The sequence below is a fragment of the Acanthaster planci genome, linkage group LG06, assembly GCF_054643075.1.
Source record: "Acanthaster planci isolate LZ-2023a linkage group LG06, COTS_SCS, whole genome shotgun sequence".
NCBI lineage: Eukaryota > Metazoa > Echinodermata > Asteroidea > Valvatida > Acanthasteridae > Acanthaster > Acanthaster planci.
The window spans coordinates 7042030-7066741 of NC_141782.1; the positions used below are offsets into that span (position 1 = coordinate 7042030).

At 39.1% G+C, this 24712-nt stretch overlaps 3 protein-coding genes across 5 annotated transcripts; 2 read left to right on the forward strand and 1 right to left on the reverse strand.

Annotated features, from left to right (window-relative positions):
- The first annotated feature begins 6 nt into the window (after positions 1 to 6).
- fbxo15 (F-box protein 15) lies at positions 7 to 15939 on the forward strand. Of its 2 annotated transcripts, none has more exons than XM_022236313.2 (15): positions 7 to 176; positions 2096 to 2281; positions 2689 to 2793; positions 3069 to 3191; positions 3635 to 3727; positions 3975 to 4184; positions 4473 to 4608; positions 7278 to 7360; positions 7938 to 7993; positions 10722 to 10820; positions 10996 to 11111; positions 11621 to 11682; positions 11883 to 11920; positions 12335 to 12414; positions 13238 to 15939. In XM_022236313.2, exons 1-15 carry the CDS (start codon positions 85 to 87, stop codon positions 13325 to 13327), a joined length of 1569 nt encoding a protein of 522 aa, XP_022092005.2. In that variant the 5' UTR covers positions 7 to 84; the 3' UTR covers positions 13328 to 15939. The 2 variants fall into 2 exon arrangements, with proteins under 2 accessions (XP_022092005.2, XP_022092006.2); XM_022236314.2 differs by having other exon boundaries at positions 2722 to 2793.
- Positions 13779 to 19949, reverse strand: LOC110980039 (ras-related protein Rab-22A-like). Of its 2 annotated transcripts, XM_022236326.2 has the most exons (6): positions 19528 to 19946; positions 18492 to 18568; positions 18027 to 18108; positions 17286 to 17357; positions 16941 to 17163; positions 13779 to 15081 (listed from the first exon to the last, which is right to left on the reverse strand). In XM_022236326.2, the coding sequence occupies exons 1-6, from the start codon at positions 19564 to 19566 to the stop codon at positions 14945 to 14947; spliced, it is 630 nt and encodes a 209-aa protein (XP_022092018.2). In that variant the 5' UTR covers positions 19567 to 19946; the 3' UTR covers positions 13779 to 14944. The 2 variants fall into 2 exon arrangements, with proteins under 2 accessions (XP_022092018.2, XP_086994277.1); XM_087138151.1 differs by lacking the exon at positions 17286 to 17357 and having other exon boundaries at positions 19528 to 19949.
- Positions 16124 to 24667, forward strand: LOC110980038 (ras-related protein Rab-22A-like). The gene is made up of 7 exons (XM_087138149.1): positions 16124 to 16203; positions 21173 to 21317; positions 21754 to 21833; positions 22086 to 22167; positions 22391 to 22462; positions 22780 to 23002; positions 23220 to 24667. The coding sequence occupies exons 2-7, from the start codon at positions 21273 to 21275 to the stop codon at positions 23414 to 23416; spliced, it is 699 nt and encodes a 232-aa protein (XP_086994275.1). The 5' UTR covers positions 16124 to 16203; positions 21173 to 21272; the 3' UTR covers positions 23417 to 24667.
- Positions 24668 to 24712: the final 45 nt, after the last annotated feature.

Below are 24712 nucleotides of genomic sequence, written 5' to 3' on the forward strand. Positions count from 1 at the left end.
AATACTTTGATGTCGGTTGCCACAGTGTTGGAGTGTCGCGACATGTGCAAGTAGTGCAGTGGTTGCTAGACCTAGAGCCTAAAAATGTCAGCTTCAAGGCACAACGAACAAGTAGCGAAGTACCTTGCCTCGCATAAGAGTGGCAACAGTGTCAGAAGAAATCACGCCAGCGACGGGTAAAGTTTAAAGCTGTTTTCCTTCATAAGAATCACTGCTATGAGTGATTTTGCGCTCTAACGTGCATTTATGATGATAGAGCTGGCATGACCGTATGTTGTTTGTCAGGTCCCTTATTTCGCCATTTACATGTCTTAAGTTACTGTGAAAACCAACCATGACTTATGTTACTGTGAAAACCAATCAGACCTGGCAATACTAATAGGTGGCGAAATTAGGGACCTGGTGACTATACTGTCAGGCACGTTATTTCACTTGTAACACCGGTGACCTGATCACTATGCTGTGCCGTGTGGCTACTTTGCCAAGGCCACAGCCATGACAGCCCAACATGCAGGCCTATACTGTATACATGTAGGGCCATGAATGGCTCTCTTTCGACATGTCATTATATTGTCGCCGTCACAACAAATGTCAAAAGAGAGTCATTCACAGTCCTATGTGTTGGGCTACTAAGAGGTTAACTAATAGTGCAACACAGTTGACCAACCGAGATTGAAAGCATGGGGAAAAAACACACTCGGCACGCATATTGTTGCAGGTAACTGTTACTTCCATAACTGCAAGGCATTACTCCATAAGCCTACAGAGTAGTGCCTTGCAGTTTTGGAAGTAGGTAACTGGGGGCCCAAGACACAAAGACAGCCCAGTATAATTTTGGCCTGTATGTAGATGAATCTATATGTATAATGTACGCAGTCAGTTGATCTGCCCGATTGCCCAATTATGCTTAACAATCTTTAACAACAGTGAGAAAGAAAGGGTTATTCTGTGATGGTGGAATTTTCACCAAGTCATGCAATAAGATTGAGTGATTGCGCAAAGATTGAGCAGTCGCACAGATTGACTGATTGCACCCAACAGCTGTAACGACCATGTAGGCCTACATAATACAAGGCAACATAATCTATTCAAGGGTTAGGCTTTGTAATGACATGTTAGACTGCTATTAATAAGAAGCAAAGACCATATGTGACCCGCTCCAAGAAAAGGTGATGTAAGTCACACCATGCATTTACAAGCAATGACCTGTTCAAAGTTGGATTTAAAAATTCCTTTTTTCTGACAAAATCATCGCAAATACTAATTCCTTAGTCCTTGTGCGAATTTTGAAGGTGGTTGTAACACAAGAACATGTTGGTTGCTAAGTAAGATTTAAATGCCAACAACTCACATCAGAGCCAGATATTTCAAAGCCTGTTTTCTTGGTTTTGCAATGTCAATTGCCTGGAACTAATTAATATGCAAATGTGTCATAACTCCAGAACGGGAAAGGCTACGGAGCTCTATCATATACCAAACGAAAGCTTACAATGTGGGCTTTCCAGTCATGTACAGTATATAACTTAATTTTTTTGGGGGGCAACTTATATCACCTTTTCCTGGAGCGGGTGTCACATATATCAGACTAGTCATACATGTATGTGTAAGTCACACATTGGTTGTGTACAAAGACCACCTAAAGATAAACATTTTACTAAGCCTAGGGACAACTTCTAAAGCACAGAGTAGATCCAGTGTTACAGATTTTGGGAATTATTATGGTACCAGTAGTAGGCAGTATGGTTGTTAAAAAATCTTCAGTTTGGGTATGCCCCCTTCACACTTTGATGACCACCAGGAAGACCCCGCTATGTTGCAAATTTTCATTAAAACATGGCTAGAACAGGATGAAACTATGTGTAGAAGATTTGGGCGCAAAATTGTTCTTTCAAGGTTATACTAGGTTGTTAGTGCATTGCTGGCACATGTACCGCATTGCTCTCAAGTTGCAATGAGTTCTTACTAAGATGTACAAGATCTCACCATGATTGGCTACGCTCTCCTGATTTTTTGAGGATGTAGTTAGTTTGTGTTTAAGTGTGATGGGGATTTTATGTTTGAGGTTTTGTTTTATATTGGACATGTCTGTCCGCAGTTTTGGTCCCGACATCACAGATAAGATGAGAACAGTTAAGTTGCATGACAGTGACAGCCATGTTCAGCAGAGACAGAAGACTGACACATTGCAGAGGAGGTTGGAAGGCAGTGGACCTTCAAAATCCAGAGGGGTAGATGCAAAGAGTGCAATCCGGCCTGGACGAAGAAGAGCAAGTATTGATGAGTAAGCATGTTTGGAAGGCAAAAACATATGTAGTTATGCTTCCAGGTTTTAATTTACACTGTGTTGATGGCACAACTGGGAAGTTTTGGGGGGAAATTTTTGGAAAATGTGTAGTTGGAAATAAAGAAAGCAGACCATGTATTTCTGTTGATGTCTTTGATTACAGTTGGAATGTGGTGTGAAAACGTTCTAAGGACTTATGTGTGCAACTAGAACCCTTCAAAGAGCTCTTCATTTTATTTGAAACTAATACCCCTGACCTCTGTTTTTGCAGTTATTTTTATCCATTAATGCTTAGCCTCACACTATCTACCTACTTTTTTTTCCACTGACTATGCAATAGGAAGAACAATTTTGGTTACCACTTTACATTTGTAACAGCTGAGGATATTTTAATATTTGTACAGCTTACCCAATGAAGTTTTGCTGAAATTGTTTAGCTTTCTGCCAGCTAACAGCCTTGTGATTTGTGACTTTGTCTGCAAGAGGTGGCATCACTTGGCCAATGACGAGTGAGTACCTCTCAAGACAGATACGGCATAAACTGCATCTTTGAATATCTTCATTTGCAATGAACTGTGAAATTGTAACAGCATCTTTGCTTTAGCTGATTGTCAAAAAAGTTTCAAGAAATACTGTCAAAAATTTCTTGCCGTAATGACTATTTTTCCAAAACAAAAAACCAAATTATAATGTTCACATAAAATAAAAATCTTCAGGTCTTTGAAAACCTATCCATTCAGGGCAGCATTTAATCTTAAGTCTCCCCTGTTTTCTTGGCATTTAGATCACTTTGGGAGCGACAGTATCGTTCATATGCAGCCACCAAGAGTGAGCTGGTGGGACCTCGGCTCCAGTTGGCTAAACCATCTGATCCTGGATGCAACTGGAAGGTCAAGTGCATCCAAAAGTTAGTTTTTGTAAACTGACAGTCCAAATTTGTTGACACGCATTGAGACTGGCATACAGTGGTCATGTGAAAGATGGTCGACTGTTTTATTTTGTTCTAAAATCTTTATGACTTGCAGTCTCTTAAAGATCAGGTTGAAGATTCCACAGAAGCTTGGCTTGGTGGAACTCAAGACTTGCATTTGCAACATCTCAGTCATTTTTGTTTGTATGTAACCTCTCCTGTCAGAACTTACCAAAAGGGTGTATATACATGTATGCTTCTTCAGAAAATTGTTGCTCACACTGAGTTGTGCATTTTCTCTCCAAAACAATGTTTTGGATCTAAACGATGGAGAATTCACTGAATTTCTATTATTTCTCTTAATTTCTATGATGTGGGGGAGTTTGCTTCTCACTATGGCTCTTAATGTTTTAAGTTCTCAATGTGTACTTTTTGTACAGGTGCATAGAGAGACGCAATGCAAGAATCAAGACGCTGCTTAACAAGTGCAGTCCTTACACACACCTGCCAACCTATACAGACAAAACAATACAGTGAGTCAATTAGTTGTCAAAAGTAGAATTAGAACATAAAGGCAGACACAGTTTCACCTAAGCTCTTCATTGAGGGGGTTCAAATGCCTATGTGAGTGGTTAGATCTGGGAACAAAGTTTGCATGCAAAAATGAAAACTGTTTTGACATGGAGTTATGCTAGATTGCCATCAGCAGATGCTATCAACCGTTTTTTTTAATGCTCTCTAAGCGATTTCACTGACATCCTGGAATTTATCCATTTATAGAAAACTGGGCATTAGCTGGGAGCTGGTACTGAGAGATGACAACAAGGAGAACCACTCCTTTGTTCATTCTGACTGCTATCACTTCCCAACCTCCTGTACAGTCAGGTGGTTCCACCTCCAGTTTCCACCAATCAGGAGTCTGACAAACCTGTCAATCATTGCCAAAGCACCTGTCTTCTTCAAGAAGGATGGCAGTGCGGCAGACAACAGGTGAGTCTCATACCTTGAAGGATCTAATTCTATGAAAATCTACAACCCCAGGATACTTACTTACGGAATTACTTGAAAACAATGTAATTTCTGTACGTCATTATCATTTTGTCAAGAATCCACTAAGGAAAGCTTAATTCTATTAATTTTTGGGGTTGAACAAAGAACGAAGACCAAAACAGGATTTAAATTTGTAATGTCTGAAATGCTTTTCGTTGGGAAAGTTATTTTTTACCATTAGACTAGATAAGGCTCACAGATTAAGAATCTCTTCTCTTTTATTTGCAGCCCATGTCAAAGGTCGCTACTCTTTCAACAGGACCTCAACTGGGGTAAACTGTCCAGTAGTCATCTACCAGATGCTCATGATGACCTTATTGACCTCAGGGTCATAGGTCAATGTATTCTTGTGGCTACTTGGAAGGTAAAGTATGCCATTATAATAATTTATGAAAGTAGTACTTTCTTCGTCCAATCCTCCGTCAGAAATTTCATTTCTCTTCTATTTTTTACCTCATGCTAACTAGACAAAATGCCAGAATAGAAAAGGAAACTGGACACTGATTCTGATCAGTCATGAGCGAACCCTGCTGGTTTACTACATATTCGTTGTCACATTCTCATGATTCTGAAACCTATTTACATTATTTTGTATGCGTTACGTCACCATCTTGTATGACATTTAATAGAAAATATTAAATCAAGAAATCCGTCAAAACATGTCATCAGAGTTGAGCCATTCAAGGCTGTACTACTGCCTTCTCACAAGTTTCAATTAAATCACGACTGGTGCTTATTTTTCTACCTTACAAACGACATAATGCATATTGGGGGATTTGTTTACATCGGTTACTTCAAGTACATGTAATCTGAACAGGCATTCCTCAAAGCTATGGCTGTAACCAACATCGCTTATACAACTGTATGATGAAACTCTAAACCTTTCATTACTGTAGGTCAGTGCAGTCTCTGATAGCGAATCATTTATCGCAACTTTCTCTTTGTAATTTAGCCTCATGAGAAAAGGATAGACAGCAGCAATGACAATTTGGTTCGAACTCAGTTTAAATGCCGAGACTTTTAGAAGCTAACAAGTTAGAATCTCTCTAACTTGAAGTACATGTTCCTAGTGCTCTCTGTTTTCCACCTGCCCTGTTAGATATTAAGAATGGCAGAACATTAGCATTGAAGGTGGCAGAGGACCCACCCACTCTCAGGCTATGAAGACCGTAAATGGTAAGGTCGGGAACAAGGTGATGCAGAGCAGCCAATACGACCTCCCTGGTGAATGTGTAACTGATTGGTTGAGAAGACGGTTTCAGTCCGTCCTTAGTAGCAACCAGACTGTGAAGTACAGGTAGAGACCAATCTGCCGGGTCCCCTAACACAGAAAAATAGCACTCCGCTGTGAGCACTGGACATGTCAGTTTATGAGACCATGCGATAATAACTTCTGCTTCTTGCCAAGTTGGTCTAGTTTAGATTTGGGAAGGTGTATAGTTAGTTGATTTGAAGATATTGTACGGTCCTTTCTTGTGATATTCTTCAAGTTGTCAAAGGGAAGAAAACCGGCATAAAAAAAAATGGATAAACGAAGAGTGTTTGAAGGTCTGCTAATGTTAAGAGGCATGTCCATTTTGATGCAACTGTGCCAGTCTGTCTGATGTAATGGGCTCCTTCCTGATGGTCGGTGAAGAGGTCAGCCTATTGAAGCCTTGCAAAGCCATCTTGACCATGGTGTTGTCTGTCGGTGAAAGAAGGCCGGCTAAACTATTTACCAATTAGATTGATGCTGCGGCCAGATCAACAGTGGACTTGGACCTAGTATTAGAGAGATGAGAAATGTAGAGGGAAAAATGAATTGGATCAACCAGGAAAGTAGTGATTCCTATTCTTAATGATGCCCAGATCTGCCTCGACTTTATATCAAAAGCGATGGCAATGTGCATTGTGCCAATGCACGAAAGGATGGATCACTAACGAAAGAGGCGTAGTTGGTCCACTTATCTGATGAAATTTTTAAAAAAAGAGACCACAGTATGACAACGCACAAGCACATCTGCAAGTAACCAACTAAAGTGGGTGGAACTTGAAAATGTCAAAATGCCCTGTAAATGCACAAAATTCAATCTGATAAATTAAAGCAAATGTTGTTTAAGGTAAATGAATAAAGCAATGTTAATGTCGTCAAAGAAAATATCATGAAAATAATATACCAAGAAGGGTAAGTTGTGAAATTTACTGGTCTGCAATGATAAGGGTATCAGTTCTACACTGAGTGCAGTCTGTGATGCTACTCAGTGGCCACACAAAACCCTGTGGAGGAAACATGGGTGCAACTCGGATGCTCAGTGGAGGTGCACTGCCCTGAACCAATCTGAGTACGGGGTTGGGTGAGTCTGGTGTAGCAGGGTGTGTCACTTGAACAAGAGTGAATTCATGTAGCCAAAGGGGTAGCATTCCTGGATGCGCAAGATGACGTGAGCACCGCACAGAAAACCAAAAGGCATGTCATACAAAAACAACAAGAAATTCCACTTGCCTAACAGGACACATGATCTGTGTTACTTTTCACTGGCATGTTTTGATAAGAGTTTGGTTTTCTTTAAAAACTGTTTTAATGCATTTCAGAAATTGATTAAATATTTCTTTGCATTCATTGAAAAGAGACACACTGGAAAAATACTTATATATATTTGTAGAATATGTCTATTAATTATTCTTATAAACATTTTGTCAAGTTCTTCAAAATCTTACCAACAATGCTGTATCGATTACAGCCATGTAGTACAACCAGTCAATCACACCAAATGAAAATGAAGCAGCTTCCAAAAATGTAATCTTATTTCACAGTGCACGATGACTGTTGTTTTTTCCTGTGTATTCTAAAATTTATTCTGGATATTCCCAAACCTTCAATCAATGTCAGGCTTCCTCATTTGTGCATAATTGATCAACTTTTGGACAAAATAAAAGTTTTAAACTGAAACAGTATTACCTGTTATTTGATATTTTTTGTTGAACAAACAGAGCGCTATGGAAACATTTGTTCAAATGGCTCTTCTAGTCATATCATATTGATTGTTATTGCAGGATGGAGGAGAGTTGGCCTTTATTTCAGTTTGTCTGCACAACCATGGTTTGGTACACAGATGCACTCAAGGATCTATAAATAGGTACATTTTGTTCTCCAATTTTTAGAGAGCAAAACATTGATTTTTTTACAAAAATGTACATAGCATTTAATGCACTTTAATGCTCTCAACTAGTGACAAACAAGAGCTTTGGGAAAAGAATGTTAAATCTACTTGAATTTAGCATCAGTGTTTTACAATCAGGTTCTCTTAAAAATCATTCATGTTATTGTCTTAAAGCTTAACTCTAACTTCTGAATCTGACCCGTACATGTATTTTGCTTTTTTGATTAAAATGTTTTAAGATCTACCAAAAAAATGAAGTACATGTAGCTGCTTTAAGCTACATTTTCATGATAAAAAAGTCAAACCCCAAACTAGTCTGATCCTTGATATTTCCCTGAGTGTTGATTTTCAAGGATCAGTGTGGTGTGTAATTAGTGAATTTGCAGACAAAATCAAAGATATTTAATTGTGGCAACGGCATTTCACTTTTATTTTGCTTCCGTACTAAAGTGTATAATGTTCTGTTTGGTAGGCTACATGCCTTTCCCAAGCTGCCTTTCTTGTTTTATCCCACTTGCTTGTCTTAAAATCATTTTTTTCAATTCTGGAATAGACTTTATATACCACCATCTTGCAAGCCCAAACCTGATGACATAGATCCACAGTATGGTAAGTAATGGCGTCAGTACAGACTTCCTCAAAAACTTAAGTATCCTTGGCAAATCGAAATGTTCCCAAAACCCTTTTCAAACCAGTCCAGTCCTAAACCAGTGCCTAAGGAAAGTTTGAAATCTGAAACATTGGTTTGTTATTCTGCAATGTATTCTGGGAATGCATGAACAGTAAGCTAGGAAATTCATGCACAAAGCTTAGGCAAGGTGAACCAGTCAAAATTCTTAACCCCCCCCACTACCATCGTCACCAATTATGTGCTCACATTTCAGATCTTACATTTGCTGTAGCCAATTATGGTGTGATTATTTACTTAATCAGTAGCTGGCATATTCAAAAAGACAAAATTATTATTCTAGTGAATTTCTTGCTGAGGCTGGAGGTATTCTTTGGACGCATGAGCAGTGTTTGCAACACTGCTAACAGTACTGTGCATTTATGGATAATGGAGAAATAGAATGAAATAATAATGACTGTATTTATGTTGCACCAACTTACCAGGGAAACAAGGCATTTCTTATTATCCACAAACTTTCCTTAAACCATATCAGCTCTCTCTGGGAGCATACAGCTCCAGGCTGCCAATCTAACACAACAATCATATCTACCCTCAGAGGTACCCATTTATACCCCTGGGTGTAGATAGGCAAATGGGAGTAAAGTGATTTGCCTAAGGACTCAACATGTAACCAACAACTGGATTTGAACCCTCAGCCCTATGTTCATGAGTCACAGACTTCAACCACTATGCCACGCTTTACTGAAGTAAAACAGGTAGCCAGGTACCCTTAAATTAAACTCAACCCCAGCATTCAAAGATAAAAAGTGCAAGACACATAAAACATGCACTCAATTTTTTTATTCTGTCTTACCCAAATGCTGATTGAAGACTTTTGCACATGAAAGTAAAATCTGTTAAAGTGTTCCATACAGCCTGGTTTGTATTACAAACATTTCTCAACAATTTCTTTTCATTGTCTGAAAAGTTATTTTGTGCATGTAATGTGTACAGGGGGTTAGCGGAGCCCATTCTAATAAACCTGGGACCAGTTCTCAAGTGGTCAGGTTTTCAGGAACCCGGTTTCAAAGCACACCCTTAATTGTTAATATTGTTTGCATGATGACTTTGGGCAACATGCCATGGATTTGAACACATCACCATACCTACCATACTTTTTACCTCCTCCCTTCGATACTCGGCTTCTACCCTCATTTTTTCAGTCTTAAATCTTATTCTATCAATCTTTTATTTCAGTCCTTTTTGCTAGTTGGGAATAAGATTCAACTACTGCTCTTAAAAGCCTTCAAAATCCTTTTGTGTTTGTCCTGGATATTTCCATCCAGTGTTATTGGGTTTCTTACCTCCAGGTCAGCTTGGTTTAGAAATTGGACACGTCAATGTCTGATGTGCTCAATTATATTTGTTGCTGTGGTCTGTGATTACGCTGTATCAGGCCCAAGGATGGTGTCAAATTATTCTTGCTTATTGTATTTTAGAGTAAACTGTGGACATTGGCATGCTCTATCCAACTCGAAGTCACTAGCATTAATTAACAGACTTGGTATTCAAGATCTGGTTGAAACTGTGGACATTGACATGCTCTATCCAACTCAAAGTCACTAGCATTAATTAACAGACTTGGTATTCAAGATCTGGTTGAAACTGTGGACATTGACATGCTCTATCCAACTCAAAGTCACTTGCATTAATTAACAGACTTGGTATTCAAGATCTGGTTGAAACTGTGGACATTGACATGCTCTATCCAACTCAAAGTCACTTGCATTAATTAACAGACTGGGTATTCAAGATCTGGTTGAAACTGTGGACATTGACATGCTCTATCCAACTCAAAGTCACTGGCATTAATTAACAGACTTGGTATTCAAGATCTGGTTGAAAGTTCCCTCAACTTACTCAGATGGCACCAATTGTTGCAGATCTGACTAGACTATGTGGTATTGAACCTTATTACGGGTTACAGTTTCTATTTTGCTTGAACTGATCAGAGCTGACATAAATTCTTTATGGTTAGACATCTCACTCCTGACTGTTGTCACTGATACTAATATGGATGCAATGAACATTTGTGATAGAAGTATGGAGAACCTTTACAGATATGAGCCTGCGTAAATTTCAAATAAAATCCGTACATGTATTTCACTGCTGTTAAGCAGACCTTGGCAGACCTTAGTAACTTATTTTACTTTGCATCACCATGAATTTACAAAAATTGAGCCAAGACAGGTCAATGATTGCTATCCCTATGTTATAGCTCAGTGCAACTCATGGAAGACGTGGTGACAAGTCGTTAGATAGTTATGTTTTGTCTGTAAACTCCAGTCGAAATCCACCAGCATGGCTGTGGTGAGGATTTGTATCATAATAGTTTAGACCTTTTCGATCATCTGCAGGTTTGGGCCAAGGCAACCTGTGGCCCCATGCAAGGATAGAAATACACATTTACTGCAGTGATATTGCACATGGAGAATAAAGCCAAACTATTAACCGACTTGGCACCTATTTGCAAGATGTGATTGGGGACATAATAGCTTGGAATTTTGTGTTCATTTCCTGATTAACAATTTCAAAATCTGTAACCTCGTTGCAGACGGTCTCTAGCAGAAAAGTTCAGTTCTCACTGACCATCCGTACTTCTGTTAACTTCTATCTTCTTAACTGGTAGTAGTTTTTATTGTAAAAATGTGCGTAATTGCTGTTTAGGTCTGCATGACTACACATGCATCGTGGAATTACGCACCCAGCGCAGTGTGATATGGGGACAACAGTTTAAAAATGTCCACTGTAGCAAGACACAAAAAGGTATGAATAATTCAATCAACCTTCTTTTAAAATTTAAGAAACTATGTGTATATGTCAGGCAAAGGACAGATTCAACTGAAAATCTTGAAGTTTTGGAAATGTTGCATTTTGACTTTTTTTGGGGGGGAGGTGTGTGTGTTTACTTGAAAAAGCCTGTTTTCTCCATTTTTGGCAGAGGAAAGATTTGCCCGGTTGGTGCCCATAAGGCCAGATGTCATCAGCGACCATTCATATGCATCAAAAAAGATGCAGTTGCCATGGAAATCTGATTTATTCAAAGGCATAGTACAGGTAAATAGTGATCAAACAGTGGAAGGGTTTGAATTTACATCCAGTCCTCTCAAAAAATCCCTCAAAAATGGAGATAAAGAAGTGAGCGATGGATGAGAAAAAGATAACTCAGTCTTGTAAGTTTTGCAGCATTTGGAATAGTGGCACTTGGTTGAGTGGAAGTTTGTTGCATAGAAAACTTTTTTTTTTCAAAAACATATGGGTAACTGTCTTCCAGTAGGAATTTAATTTACATAGGATAAAATTTCTGAATATCCTCGATTGAACATTATTTCTTTCCTGTGTGGGAAAAAATAATTTCTGTGACTTTCTGTGCTCAACTACACTTTACTGTTTTGCATTCAAATGCCAAACTCTGACTTGATAGCCATATTTTCACTTACTCTCTCTTAACTACAAAGTAGAACGGGAAATCTTCAGGTATTAGGGTTTCAATTTCAACCATTTTAGTAAAAAGCTGTTTAAACCCTTTGATATGTATTCCATTATTCCCCCCTTTGTAATTCCAGGATTTCTGCATCCTGGATGTGACCATGCATGATGAATTTCTAAAGCCATTTTGGTGCATCAGGTGAGGAAGGCCATTTCTTATGGAGTGTTTTGTAACTGACACAATCCTAGTCTCATAAATTGCTCGCAAAGGGACGGGCCCAGTCCCAAAAAATTAAATCAGACAAAATGTTGTCTAATCAAAAACTAGACACTTCTGAGAAAGACACTTCATGAGTTGGGATGACTGTTAATTTGTCTTCCAAATGTCTTCGTTTTCAGTTGCCCAGTGACTGTTGAAAAGACGCATGATTCAGTAGGTAAGTGATGAACACTTTTGTTGATTACACATCAAATTGCAAACTTTTCCAGAAATGGCTCTGAATTATCATGCTATGAAGCATTTTCAAACCACATTATCAAACAGAAAGCAATAAAATGTGTGATACTAATTTGAATTGTATTATCTTGAAAACGAAAAAGACAAGCCAAAAGAAATGTAAACATTTGCTAAAGTTTCTGTAAGAACTAATTGTAGGTGTCTATTTGGTATCTGTGATTTTATGTGCTTGGCTTTTTGCATTCCAAAGATCATTCAGATTTTTGTTTTGTCTTCTTAGAGCTGAAAGTTGAAAATCTCACATGCTTATTGTCAAACATGCCTATTAAAAGCTCAGTGATAATAAACAATGGTTCACTAACTGTTCCTTGTATTCTGCTCTCTTTATTTGCAGTAAATTACAACTATGACGGTGACCCATATGTAATTACTCACAGCGGAGACAAAGGCTCTGTAAACCTGTACTCAATATGGGTGGGTTTTTTCCCAGCTCATGGAAATGATTTTCAAAAATCCTGGTGTGGCTTTTCCCTCCAAATGTAGTTACCCTACGAGTCTGTGCATGGTCATCTGTGTCTCTGACTTGCCTGAAAAGCATGTGATTTCCTGTGTCGTTTCCTCTAATGATCAGCTTCAAATATCCAACTTCGTTTTAGTAGTTTTTCACTTGTAATGGTGTATATAAAGTAGGTCTAACATTTTTACCTAATTTAATAGGATTTCTGATTTTCTCCATTCCTCCACCATTATTTCCTCTATTGTCAACATTCTGTACCGTAGTTATTGTACTTGTGGGGAGTCTGCAGAAAATATTTTCCTATTTTTCCCTTTAGAGTCAAATATGTCTGATAAAGATGACAGTATAACTAATTGCACATCCTTTGTACTAAAAGTGCAGCAACATGTGTTTTGTGGCAGATCTAGGCTTCATTGAATGACCAGAAAGGGAGCCCAAATTTGGAGAAATTTTGAAAACATCTGACTTTTTCAGGCTCATTTTTACAGATATCTTAGATGCGTATTAAAACACTTTAAATGTTCAAACATAGAACATATGTCATGATGCTGCATTGCAATTCCCTAAAACTCTGACACATGAATGTAGGCCACATTCATATTGCTACTTTTAGCTGTGTTTACTGAACTGAATAAGTTGCTATTCTATCACTCTGGTCTACTGCACAGGATCAGTGCTTGCTACTTTTTAATTAAGATCACTGGATATTTGAAAATATATGTGCATGTACCTAGGCCTTGTTAATGAGACTAGCTACCTGTGCTTTTACCTCCCTTACAGGATCACAGCAAAGAGCAGTATGTCATCACTGGAGTCATCTTGGATGTATCGCTGGACGCAATCAATGCCTGGTTCTCCACCAACTACTGACAAGTAGAGACTGACCATTCTCAAGACCAAAGTCAACTCAGGCCAACCTGATAGAATATGCAGACTTTTTTGTTTTGGCTGAGAAGGGGGAGTTTGGGTTGTGTCTGTGAGGTCACTCAACCTTCTTAAGACTAGGGCTCCAATGCAAACGTGTCAGGATATTTCGTTTCCTAGCAACAGGTTACTGTGACAAACATCATTGGTTGACACGTTACACCTTGTACAATTAGTGTACATGAACCAAGGAAAGTGGGTAGACTGTTCCCAGTCCTTCATTTTCATTGTAAAGTTAAGTCACTATGTAGGCAGGAACCAGGCAGTCAGCCCTTGCTTTCTGTTGTTTGCTGTTGAGGCAGTACATGTGCACAGAGCCCAAAGATCGTCAAGTGGTATCACAAGCAATACCGATGTAAGTACAAGCAAAGCAATAAAAAAACTCCTGAAAACAAAGTTTCTTATTCAATGTTTATTCTCAAATCAGACTTTTTAATGTAAAGTCTCTGTAATTTGAAAAGACTTCTAGATACTTCTAACTATTTATATTCTAAAAACCTTGTGGTACATTGGTGCCTTTTGCCTTAGAATTTTATCACAATATTCACAGTATACAAATACCAATTGCTTTACCAAATGTTATAATCAAAATGAGAAGGCAATAAATTAAAGTAGCACTACAGTAACTTTAGCACCAGTCTTAGCTATTGGTACAATTAACATTAAACTATTATCCCAAGTATGTTACAGATCTATTCTGTGGTATTACAGATTCAAAAGTATTTTCATATACATGTACATATTCTCCTGACTATATAAATGCTAAAATATTTTGATTCTGCATTTTATCCTCTTTTTTAAAGTATATATTCGAGCACATCTGAACGGTTCATTTTTAGGTTCATTATCGACAGAAACTGATTTTAAAGACCATGTTAGGATATACCAGAATTACGGGCATGAGGCTTCCCTGTTAGGAGCCCATTGAACAGTAGTAGTACATGTTGGCTCACCACTGAATGGTAATAGTGCATATTGGCTCACCCCTAAGCAGTAATAGTGCATGTTTGCTCACAATTGAATGGTAATACATGTAGTACATGTTAGTTTACCACTGAACAGTTAAAGCACGTTAGTTCACTATGTCCTGCAAACTCTTCCAGCTTCCTGCGTCCTTGGCAGTGGAAGGCAGCCATAAATGATGAGGTGATGTTGACAAAAACTTCCGTCCATTTCCTCTAACAGGAAAGTCCCGGCAGTCACAGGAGCCTGTTAGTTGCTATATCTGCTATTGGACTTCTCTACGGAAGTCAAGAGTAATGTTTGTATGAGCTTGTTCATTTGTTCTTGCAGCTTTCCAACAGCTGAGTGACCAAATGAGGATTTTGAAAGCTTACAGGAATGTACACTGTTGTTTTTGAGCATAGCAATGTTATAGTTCAGTCCATCACAAGTCATTCAGATAAGCCAAGTCAAAAGGTATTCATATTAACTGTGACAAGTAGCATTCTTCCATCATGGTTTGTACTTATGACTGGTCTTGTGAAAGGACTTATGACTTGACCCCTGAAGTGACTTGTGAAGGACTTGTGATGAACTGGAGCCTAGTCTTGTGCAAAGTCATCATGAAGACGAGCTGCAGCACCTGTTCTTGGATGTCTTCTCATCAGTAGATGCCTCACTGTCCTGCCCAGAGGTGTTCAGGATCCGCATCCCAACGGCTTGAAATTCTAGTTCTGGGGTTTTTGTAAGTGTTCTTGCTAGAAGTGAGAATGTCGTACAGAAAACTTGAATTGCACCATTACATTTAGATGTGAGTAAAGTTAATATGGAAAGTCAGATCACAGAAATAATGAACTCACATTATGAGCTAGATGGATGTCTTAAAGTCTGTTTGTAATAAAATTTGTAATAACTTGTGACTCAGTTTATACTCGACGGGCAGGATCCAGGAATTGTTTGGGGGGTGGTCAAACTCGTCAGATTTTCTTTATGTCAGATTATTGTGGACACATAGGTAGTCCATTACGTTGTTACTGATGTACAAATAATAACCATCACAGGATGTTATTATTGGATTAGTTGTTATTAATACAAATAGGTCATTTGGGAGACACTTTGTTGTAAATTTTTCGACCTTAAGGAGACATCGGTCATTAGGGAGACATTTCAATGTCTCCCTAATGCCCCAGTTACCAGAAGGAGGCCGAATTTTACCATCCAAATTTTGAGAGATAATAGATTAGGGTCTAAAATGAAACCTGCAAAGTTTGGTTAAGAACGGATTAGGGAATATTGAATTCTGGGACAGTAAAGTTGGAAAAAATTGTGCACGTTCTTATGGGAATGTCTCCCTAATGACCCATTTTCGGTAAACAGTATTACTATAATTGTTATTTTTAATTCTTTTTTAATTTTGTTATGTTTGAGTAAGAGGGGTGAACCCTCCTCCCCCCCTCACGAATCCACCCCCGTTTCATTCCTTGCAGCTGTAAACTTGATACCTATAAGATAAGGTTGATTTTTGTTGGAGTTAATTTCAAGGCTACTACCTATTGTACAATTTGTAAAAAATGAAAACAGAAGTTGATAAAGATGAGGAATTTTACAAATGTAAATGCTGTGTGGTCGTGTTGACTCTATTCACAGAAATGTCCAATTCTGATAAGTTTGGTTTAATAACACTCGCAGCTACAACTTACACTACCCCTTTAAATAAAAGCAAGAGTGTATATTCAACTGCCCTGACCTTTGTTACATGCTGCCTCTTAAGCGGATATAAATGTCATGCTATCAACTGCAGAGATCATAGATGTCATATTGGGCGGCAATGAGATACGCTGGTACCATATAAACTTAATCGTCATGTTAGGAGAAAGCAGGCAAGTGCGATAAAGTTTGCTAGTTGTGAAATTAATGCACCCACCACATTGTCACATTGTGGTTTTGTTTCTGTTTTGCGTGGTGTTTGTTGGTGCGGATTTGGTTTCTTTTTTGTGTCCGTTAGCTTTCGTTTTGATTCATTGCTTACTCCTATCACATATAGCCTATTGGAAAAGAATGTAACAAACAGTTGTCGCTGTGTGATTTGATGGTACTTTGTGCATGTAAGTAATTTGGCTAATCTGTCATGAATTGACGTGTTTTTATACTGACACATATTTACACATCTCTTACAAGGATGGGATATAAACCACAAGATAGGTCACGATATCTACATCCTATTTGGTGTGCTTTACAGGTGACATTCTTTTCTCGCTAAGAATAGTATATTTTGTCTGATTCAGATACTTCCCGTCCGGTTTTTTTTAGTCGGAGCACCCCTTTGCCTTTACCATGTTGTGTTATTTTTGGGACTTGATCATTTAATCTTGGAATATCACCTCGTGCCTTTATTACTGAATCGTGTAGGCTCCTACTTTTTGTATACACAGTCAAGCCTCATAAAAAAAAGAGCACAGTTAATACAAGATTCCTGTTATAACAAGGAAATTATTAGGTCCCAATTCTTTGTTTTGTATCGTTTGTTATTCCAGATAATACAAGGGTTATAAAAGGTAATTAGTTTAGTCCAAAGGACCTCTTATTAATGAAATTCGACTGTATGTGTAATCCTCACCTAGTTCCTCGAAGAATTCATTGACATTTTTGCCGGTCTTGGCGCTAACCTCCATGAAGATTGCGTTGTGTTTTTGTGCAAACGTACTGCCCTCCTCTTCTGTGACCTGTCGCTTATCGTCGTCTATATCGCTCTTGTTCCCAATCACAGCTAGGGCAGCATTCTCCGGCGCGCCTCGTTGTGCCGACCGGACCCAATACTTGTCCAGAACTTGGAAAGAATGCTAGGGTAAAAAAACGTGCGTTAACGTGGTGCACGACAAATGCTGACCTCGGCTTTCTATCTGATAGAATTGATTGATGTATTTGATATTAAAATCGGCGATAAATGGGCGTGAGCGCTTACCGAGTTAGTGATGTCGTATACTAAGACCATGGCGCTTGCTCGTCTGAAAAATCCCCGTGCAAGAGACCGATACTGTCGGGGAAGGGAAAAAAAAGACAGAAAACAGTGTACAGACATCTCTCGTTTGCAATGTGCTTACAGCTCGCGATGCGCGGAGGGATATTGAGTGAAGTGACAAAATGCAGCGCGAAGCAGTGATTCCACGACTGAGAAACTCTCATCACGTTACCACCGTTAGGTTAGTGTGTGATCTTTCTTCTGCATAATACTATTACTCCGTAATTGAGAAATATGAATGTTTCACATTGGTGCGCCTCCAAGAGTCTGCAACGCGTTATCAATCACAGTGCGAGAAATCTGTCGACCCAATGCACATATGGAAAGGGTCGACAGATTTCCTGGACTGTGACTGGTTAACGTGTTGCAAACTGGAGGCGCACCATTATGAATTGCCCGTATTGCAAGTGTTTCGCATTGTCCAAACCAGCGCAGGAACGCATCGTTGGACGTCGATTGTCGGCCGTTACATTTTGTGCACGTTCATGTTTTCGTTTAGTCTGCTGAAAGGTGGTTTGGTTGTCGGAATAGCTTATTATGTGTAACTCAATTAAGTCTGAGGATGACGTAGAAGTTTTTTTTGGTCTCTTTCCTTGTGCCGTTGTTTGTTTATTGTTTTGTTACTGTCGTCTTTGTTGTAGCAGTAATTCAATTTTTTTTTTAGTTTTATTGGGCAAAATTTACCCGCTCCTGTCCAGCCGTGTCCCACACGTTGAACTGGTGTTCAATTTCATCAACCTGAAGCGTCTTTTCCATGAAAGCATACCTGTGGAAACAATGAGACACAAGCCGCCTCGTTAGCTTTGTATGACCAAGACAGAAGGCACTATTTCCACAGTCTTCTGTGATCACGCTGATGCAGCAAAGCAAACAAGTGGATTAAATGCGGTAAAAAAGCCTCTAGATTTATTTACATGTGTTCAAGTCTAACGATGTCTTTAATACAAACCAAACCAACCTTTGCATTTCTGTGCCCTATTTTCAAACAGTATGTTAACGATACCCTATGAAAACTTCTTTTTTTATTATTAAAAATCTCTTCTACCCATGCACCTTATGTTTAGCCATTTGGCAGTGTGAATTACTGGGTAGAAGTCAAAACAGTCGGATTATTTCAGATGCCGAAGTTTCTTCTGCTTTCATTCTTACCCAATTGTTGGAATAGTTCCGGTAAATCTATCTTGATGGAACCTGACTGCAACGCATGTCTTCCCTACTCCAGTATCCTGTAATAATCAACATAATATTAGAGTACTGTAAATCCAAACTCAAAAGTGACCTTTATCTGAAAATCGTTTTGTCGTAAGTCACATTGGTCATATGTAGAAGAGAGCGTGTCTCAGCAAAATGACACTTTTTATTTCTTTCTGAGAGTTTTGTCATAATTTTCAAAGAGGAAAATGAGAGCAAAATTCAACTTTCGCGCCGAGAGGATTGTTTGTGTGCGTTAACGCGAAGTGATAAAAAAATGTGAGAACACAACTGTTCTGTTGGATGTAATTTTAAAAACTCAAGCCTTTGAACAGATCGAATGTATTATTCATTAAGTTTATGTTTGTTTATCTCATTACTTTTGTTTGAATGTGACTCATGACAGCTGATGTATATGCACGTGTTCTGGAAAATTACATTTAAGAAGTGAGAGGGAAAATGTGACCCATTCCTACGAAATGAGTTACGAGTTTATGCATTTGATCTTAGTTTGCAAGAGCAAACAGCGTTATTTTTTTTTAAAGAATCACTCAGTTTTGCATGTTAAGAAAAATGGACTACGGTGCATGAAAAATGTTGAGGGTTTATGAAGCAAGATTTTTTGAAATCTCTTTTAACCCAAGATGGGCTCTGGCGACTCGTTTCATAGGTTGAGTCACAAAATGTCAAAACGTCATACTGCATTGTATGTGCTGCCTCGGAAGGAAAGGTGTTTGTGCGTGTGTGCTCTATCGTGGAAGGTAATTGTGTCCAGTACATGCGGAAATTCTGCCCGATTAATATGTGAATTCTAAATGAAAACCAAAATTTGATCGCGTTCTCATCGTGTCATTCTTGCAATGTGACAGCTGCTATCAATAGTGAATACATACCGCCGTTACTCATGTTTAAGAGAAGTTTCGATGTACCAGTACAATGAGACGAAACAGGAAAATCAATTAGATGTATAACATAGGCCTACATGATCACTTACCCCAACAAGACAAACCTTCCACGTATACTTCGTCGCCATGTTTAGCACTCACACCAGACCCAGAATAACCTAACACTTGGCTCGCAGATCCTTTTCCTGTTGTTGATATGCGTAGGGCCTATATCCTTGCATAATCATCTATTGAAACTTCAACTTGTCACCGTAAAACCTCAAATCTCTTGATTTACTTTGGCCAGAATATGAATGATGTAAATATAAGTTTCGACGTGTTTGTTTCAAAAGTTCCCACAATGAGTTTTACTATGCGTAGGCCTAATTGAGAAAGGTTACTAGGAACTGTCACAGGAATGCTGAGTAGGATCACTCGCGTGGCTTTGGTTTGATTGCTGGGACCTCGGCTGACGGTTGCTATGATAGGAAATTTACCGGAAAAAGGTGCAAGGAAATTCAAAGCTGTGACACAGTAGAACTGCGTACCGTAACGCATGGTGACATAAGGGAGGTAAGTATCTTACTTAGAGCAGGAAGCTAGACTTGTAGAAAATTCGTTCGCCTTCTCACGGCCGTGTTTGGGCATGCACCGGTACTAGGTAACACTCTATGGTCTAATGGTTCAAGATGACTCGGGCTTTTGTTACCGGAAACACTTTTTTCCCAGCAATTTCCTTTGTGGTGAATACAATGTAAATAAGCAGTGAACATGCAAGTTTCGAAACAAAATTCAGTCTACGTCTCTTATGGGCCACCTTGATTTTATTTTGGGGGGAAGGGGACAGGGCATGGGTCACAATGGGTGTCAGAATTGATTTTATATTTATCAATGAAATAAATTAATACAGCTCGGACTTCGCTCTTTTTCAATGGTTTGTCAGTTTTCTTTGATGAGTTCTCTGTCCCCTCCTGGGTAAGAAATCAAACCAAAACTTTGGATTATTAGAGCTCACTCCAACATATCCTAATATGTTCCTCTATACGTATGCTTTGTTCTCTTTTATTTGTTCTATTGACTTGATTTGTTCTATTGGCTTGATTTTTGTAAACTCGTCATAAGTTAACATTCATTTTTTTTTGGTAATTGCTTTTTAATTTTGTTATGTTGTGACAAAAACATGGAGACTTTCGAATGAGCCTGGATGATTTCTTTCTTGCACTGTATTCGACCAAAAATAGCCCCACCAGTCCCTTCCATCAGCCCCCCCCCCCACTCTTTCCCGTCCTCGTTCCACTTCCATCCCTCCTCCAAGTAGACCATCATGCACCGGAGGTACATGAGACAGCCCCCGAAACTTGGGCAATCACGGCAATATAGCGAATATTTTGCGCTGATGACTGATATAGCCGCATGTGATGTCATTGGACTTTCCCCCCAACAATTGTCCTGGCTCTTACTACCGGAATAAAACGAATAGAGTTTGCGATTGGGACCCAGACAAGATCAAAGTATTAACAAACAGACGACCACCATTACACGCCGCCGTGTGGAAAATGGGTTTGAGCAATATATCGTTGTGATTCATCAGGAGTGTGCGATCGTTGCTTTAGAGAAAAACTGGTTACTGGACCGCTTCAACCGAACAGGAAAATAGTTTTCAACCAAAAGCATGCTCAATGAAACAAGACTGATCTTGTTTCGTTAATGAGTGTGTTCAGTAATATAGTTTATTCATCGTATTTCGAACCATAGGCAACAAAATTGACACAGCAGGTTCTGAAGATTGCATGTGAAGGTGGAACCCTTCAGTATAACCATTCTGTAGTGGAGTAGACTGCAAAAAGGGGAAACAATGTCTGCCAGTGGGGGCGGTGCCGTCAAAGTCTGCCTCGTTGGGGTAAGTTCATACACAGAATTAACGAAAAGGAGACGAAAAGTGGACATACTTGTATGTGCATGTGGGGTGGGCCAACTTTAATTCCTGGTATACTGCACGTTACTCACGTACACCACAAGCAACTCTGAAACATTGGCAATTCAGAAAGCTGTCAAAAATGAAATCCGTGTTTGTTTTGTTGTTTTGCCAAATTCATTTTCTGTAGAATGAGATTACTTAATCCTTCTTCGTACCATACACGTTTCCGGGGGTAACGTTTGAAAATGTTTACGCGGGAAAATGCTATAGCTACGAAAATATATAACAGGGTCAAAGCTGTATAAAATAGTGTTTGTGTCAAGCTACTGTTCTCGATCAGGCACTTCAAATACATATATTAGTATTTGAATATTAGAATACTCAGTATTCTGAAACTGTTCGGCATATATTTCCCCAGAATTCCACAGTAGGAAAATCTTGTATCGCTGCGAGGCTTGTGCACAATCACTTTCACGAACAGACCAAGACGACCATTGGGTGAGTTTTAGAATGATTCATTCGAAGTGTCGCTGTATTAATGTAATAAAGAATAGCAGCGTTATTGATGAATTGTCTATATTTCAATAGTGAAACAGATACAAGAAGCAGCCGGTAAGGCCCGGTATAAGTCAATTACAAATTTTGAAAAAAAGGTATTTTTAGTACAAGAGATTTGGAGGATATGTTATCATCTCGTCACAATCACCTACAGTTTATGCTTGTTCTTTTCTCTTCTTTTCTACTGGACAGGAGTGCCTATTTGCACAAAGAGCTGAACGTGGATGGAGACACCGTAAATGTGAACATATGGGACACGGCCGGGCAAGAGAGGGTGGGTACAATGAAATCTGAACACCAACAATATTTGCCAACGGAATGAATTGAACTGCCACCAAAATGATATAGGAAATATCAAAATGACCTTACGATCTTCTTCAGATAACAGTTTTCTATAGAAAACATAATTGTTTTCTATAGAAAACTCTTCTCTGAAGAAAACTTTATGCTATAAGTTACAGTATGTGGAACTGTTATTTACGTGTTTCTTCTGACAGTTTCGAGCCCTGGCGCCGTTGTACTACAGAGATGCATCAGGCATTGTTCTTGTCTATGACATCACTAACGAAGTAAGTTTAAATCTGAAAATAAAATCAAGATTTTCCCTTCATCAATCGCCGCTGCGACTTTGCCTGTCTTTTTATGTTGACCCTATTTATTGACACTGTTAGGAATAGACTCGCAGTGTAGTAAGGATGTGAGATCACCTGTAGCAGCTAACTCGTATAAGATTGCAGGGAAAAGATAAAACCATCGTAAAAATCGACCAACTCACTTTTAACAACACTTTTTGTTTTACGTCAGTTAGGTAACTATTGCTTTCTCTCTCATTTCTTGCCCCCCCCCATCGCGTGTTTTAACTGTACCCGCCTTTGCCAAACTCCAGAAATCTTTCCAAAGCCTACGGACCGTGTGGGTTCCAGCTCTACGGGCATGCACCAAGTCAGACCTGGTACTGGTCCTGGTGGGCAACAAACTGGACCTTGAAGAGACGGGACGGGTCATCCCTGCCGAGGAGGCACGGGGCTACGCCGATTTTCTGGACGCTATCTTCTTAGAAGCGAGCGCCAAGACGGGTCACAACGTGGACAGAATATTTGTTGAACTTGGTACGTGACATTTGTACATGTAAGTTGTGACTTAATGCGTAGACCTTGGTTGGGGTATTTTTCCCGTTTCAGATGCTCTGTTCATAGAGCAAGTTGATTTCAGGGTAGATTGGGTGTGGACATTTGCCTCAACAAGTATGTTCTGTTTCCAAGGCTTACCGGGTTTCCCTTTCTTGCCGTTATTGAATCGTTCATCTCTTCCTTCTTCTTATTACAGTCAAGAAGATTAGGACTTTGAAAAAGTCAGCTGCTGCAGAAGACGAGAAACCCACGAATGTGATCAAACTACCCGGCGGCATGGAAGCTAGTGACTCGGTCAAACCTGGTCCATCGCCAAACGGGAGTGGCATCGCTCCAGACGGGACCCCTGGCGCAATCCAAAAGAAGAAAAAGTCGAACTGTAAATGCAACTAACAGTGGTCATCTATTTAATTGGGCGCATTTTTAAAGTCGATACCGCATCCGTCTGAAATCTGACATTTCATTGGGGTGAGCTGTTGGAATGATGAGCTTGCCTTGTGAGGTGTATTCATTCTGTCGACAGTAGGGTCTAACATCGTTAGACCCTACCTAAGCTACCTAAGCTTCAATTGTTGGATAAAAAGGGGTTATAATGTGTTTATCACTGGGCCCAGGCCATTGGCTCTAAAGTGCATTTTTGAAGGAAAAATCGTGAAAGACAATTTCATACCTGTCCAGTTGTTTATTTTATATTAGAGTTCGTGTTGCACTCACGATAATTTGCTTTTATTTTGCATACATGGTCGAGGTTGGAGTTTGGAACCAAAAATTAGGAGGGGCAAAGTTTTTTTTGGGGGGGGGCAAAAATTAAAAAGAAATTCTCCTGCAACTTTTTAATGGCTTTTCTGGGGAATGAGGGTAAATTTGGGGGCTTTCCTCCACGCATTGGAAGGAAGGGAAGTGGAAAGCCATTTTCTCATTATTATTTTACACATGAAAAACAATTTGCTGGAAACATGGCCTCCGTTGCCTCTCCTGGATCCGCTAGTGTGTTTGGTTTTAAGGCGCTGTGATGGTGAGTGGCGATATGCCAGTCATTTTTATAGTTGGTCGTGGATTTTATTTCTTGTGTAACTGGACAACTGTGTATCATCCACTTTGACATGTAGGGTTGTTGTTTGTATAGTTGTTAGATGTGTCTTGCGATCGTTTAACAATGGTGGTTTATTTAACATTCTGCGGATTTTGTGGGGGGGGTTCCTAGTAAAAGGGGGGTAATGATGTTTTCGACTTCAGCAGACCTGATGCGACCTGTTCAAAACACTTTGTTGATAAATTTATTGCAGCGAATAATGACGGGTACAGTTTCTTGTTCCCTGCTAGGAATCAACATTAGGTTTCTTGTATTTTTAGTATCCACTGAGCGTGTTACAACATTATATTCAGTGAGGTGAACTTCAAGTTCTCTCAAAGTTACAGCGCTGTTGTTTAGATAATTCTGCCTGTGCCTCTGCGGCCCATTTTGTTTGTCTCCCTAAATCATCTCTTTTTTATCTCGAGGTCCAATTTTAAATTGTATTTAAAATTAAGTACGACTAATTGAGCTTTTGTAAATATGTCTTTTTATAGTAGATTACGTGTCTAAATATTTCACAAACAAAGTAAATAAAAAATGTGCGGATGTAACGTCAGATGGAGAATGGAGGTCATGCCCTGAACAGGTGCAGTTCAATCAGCAAGCATTCAACC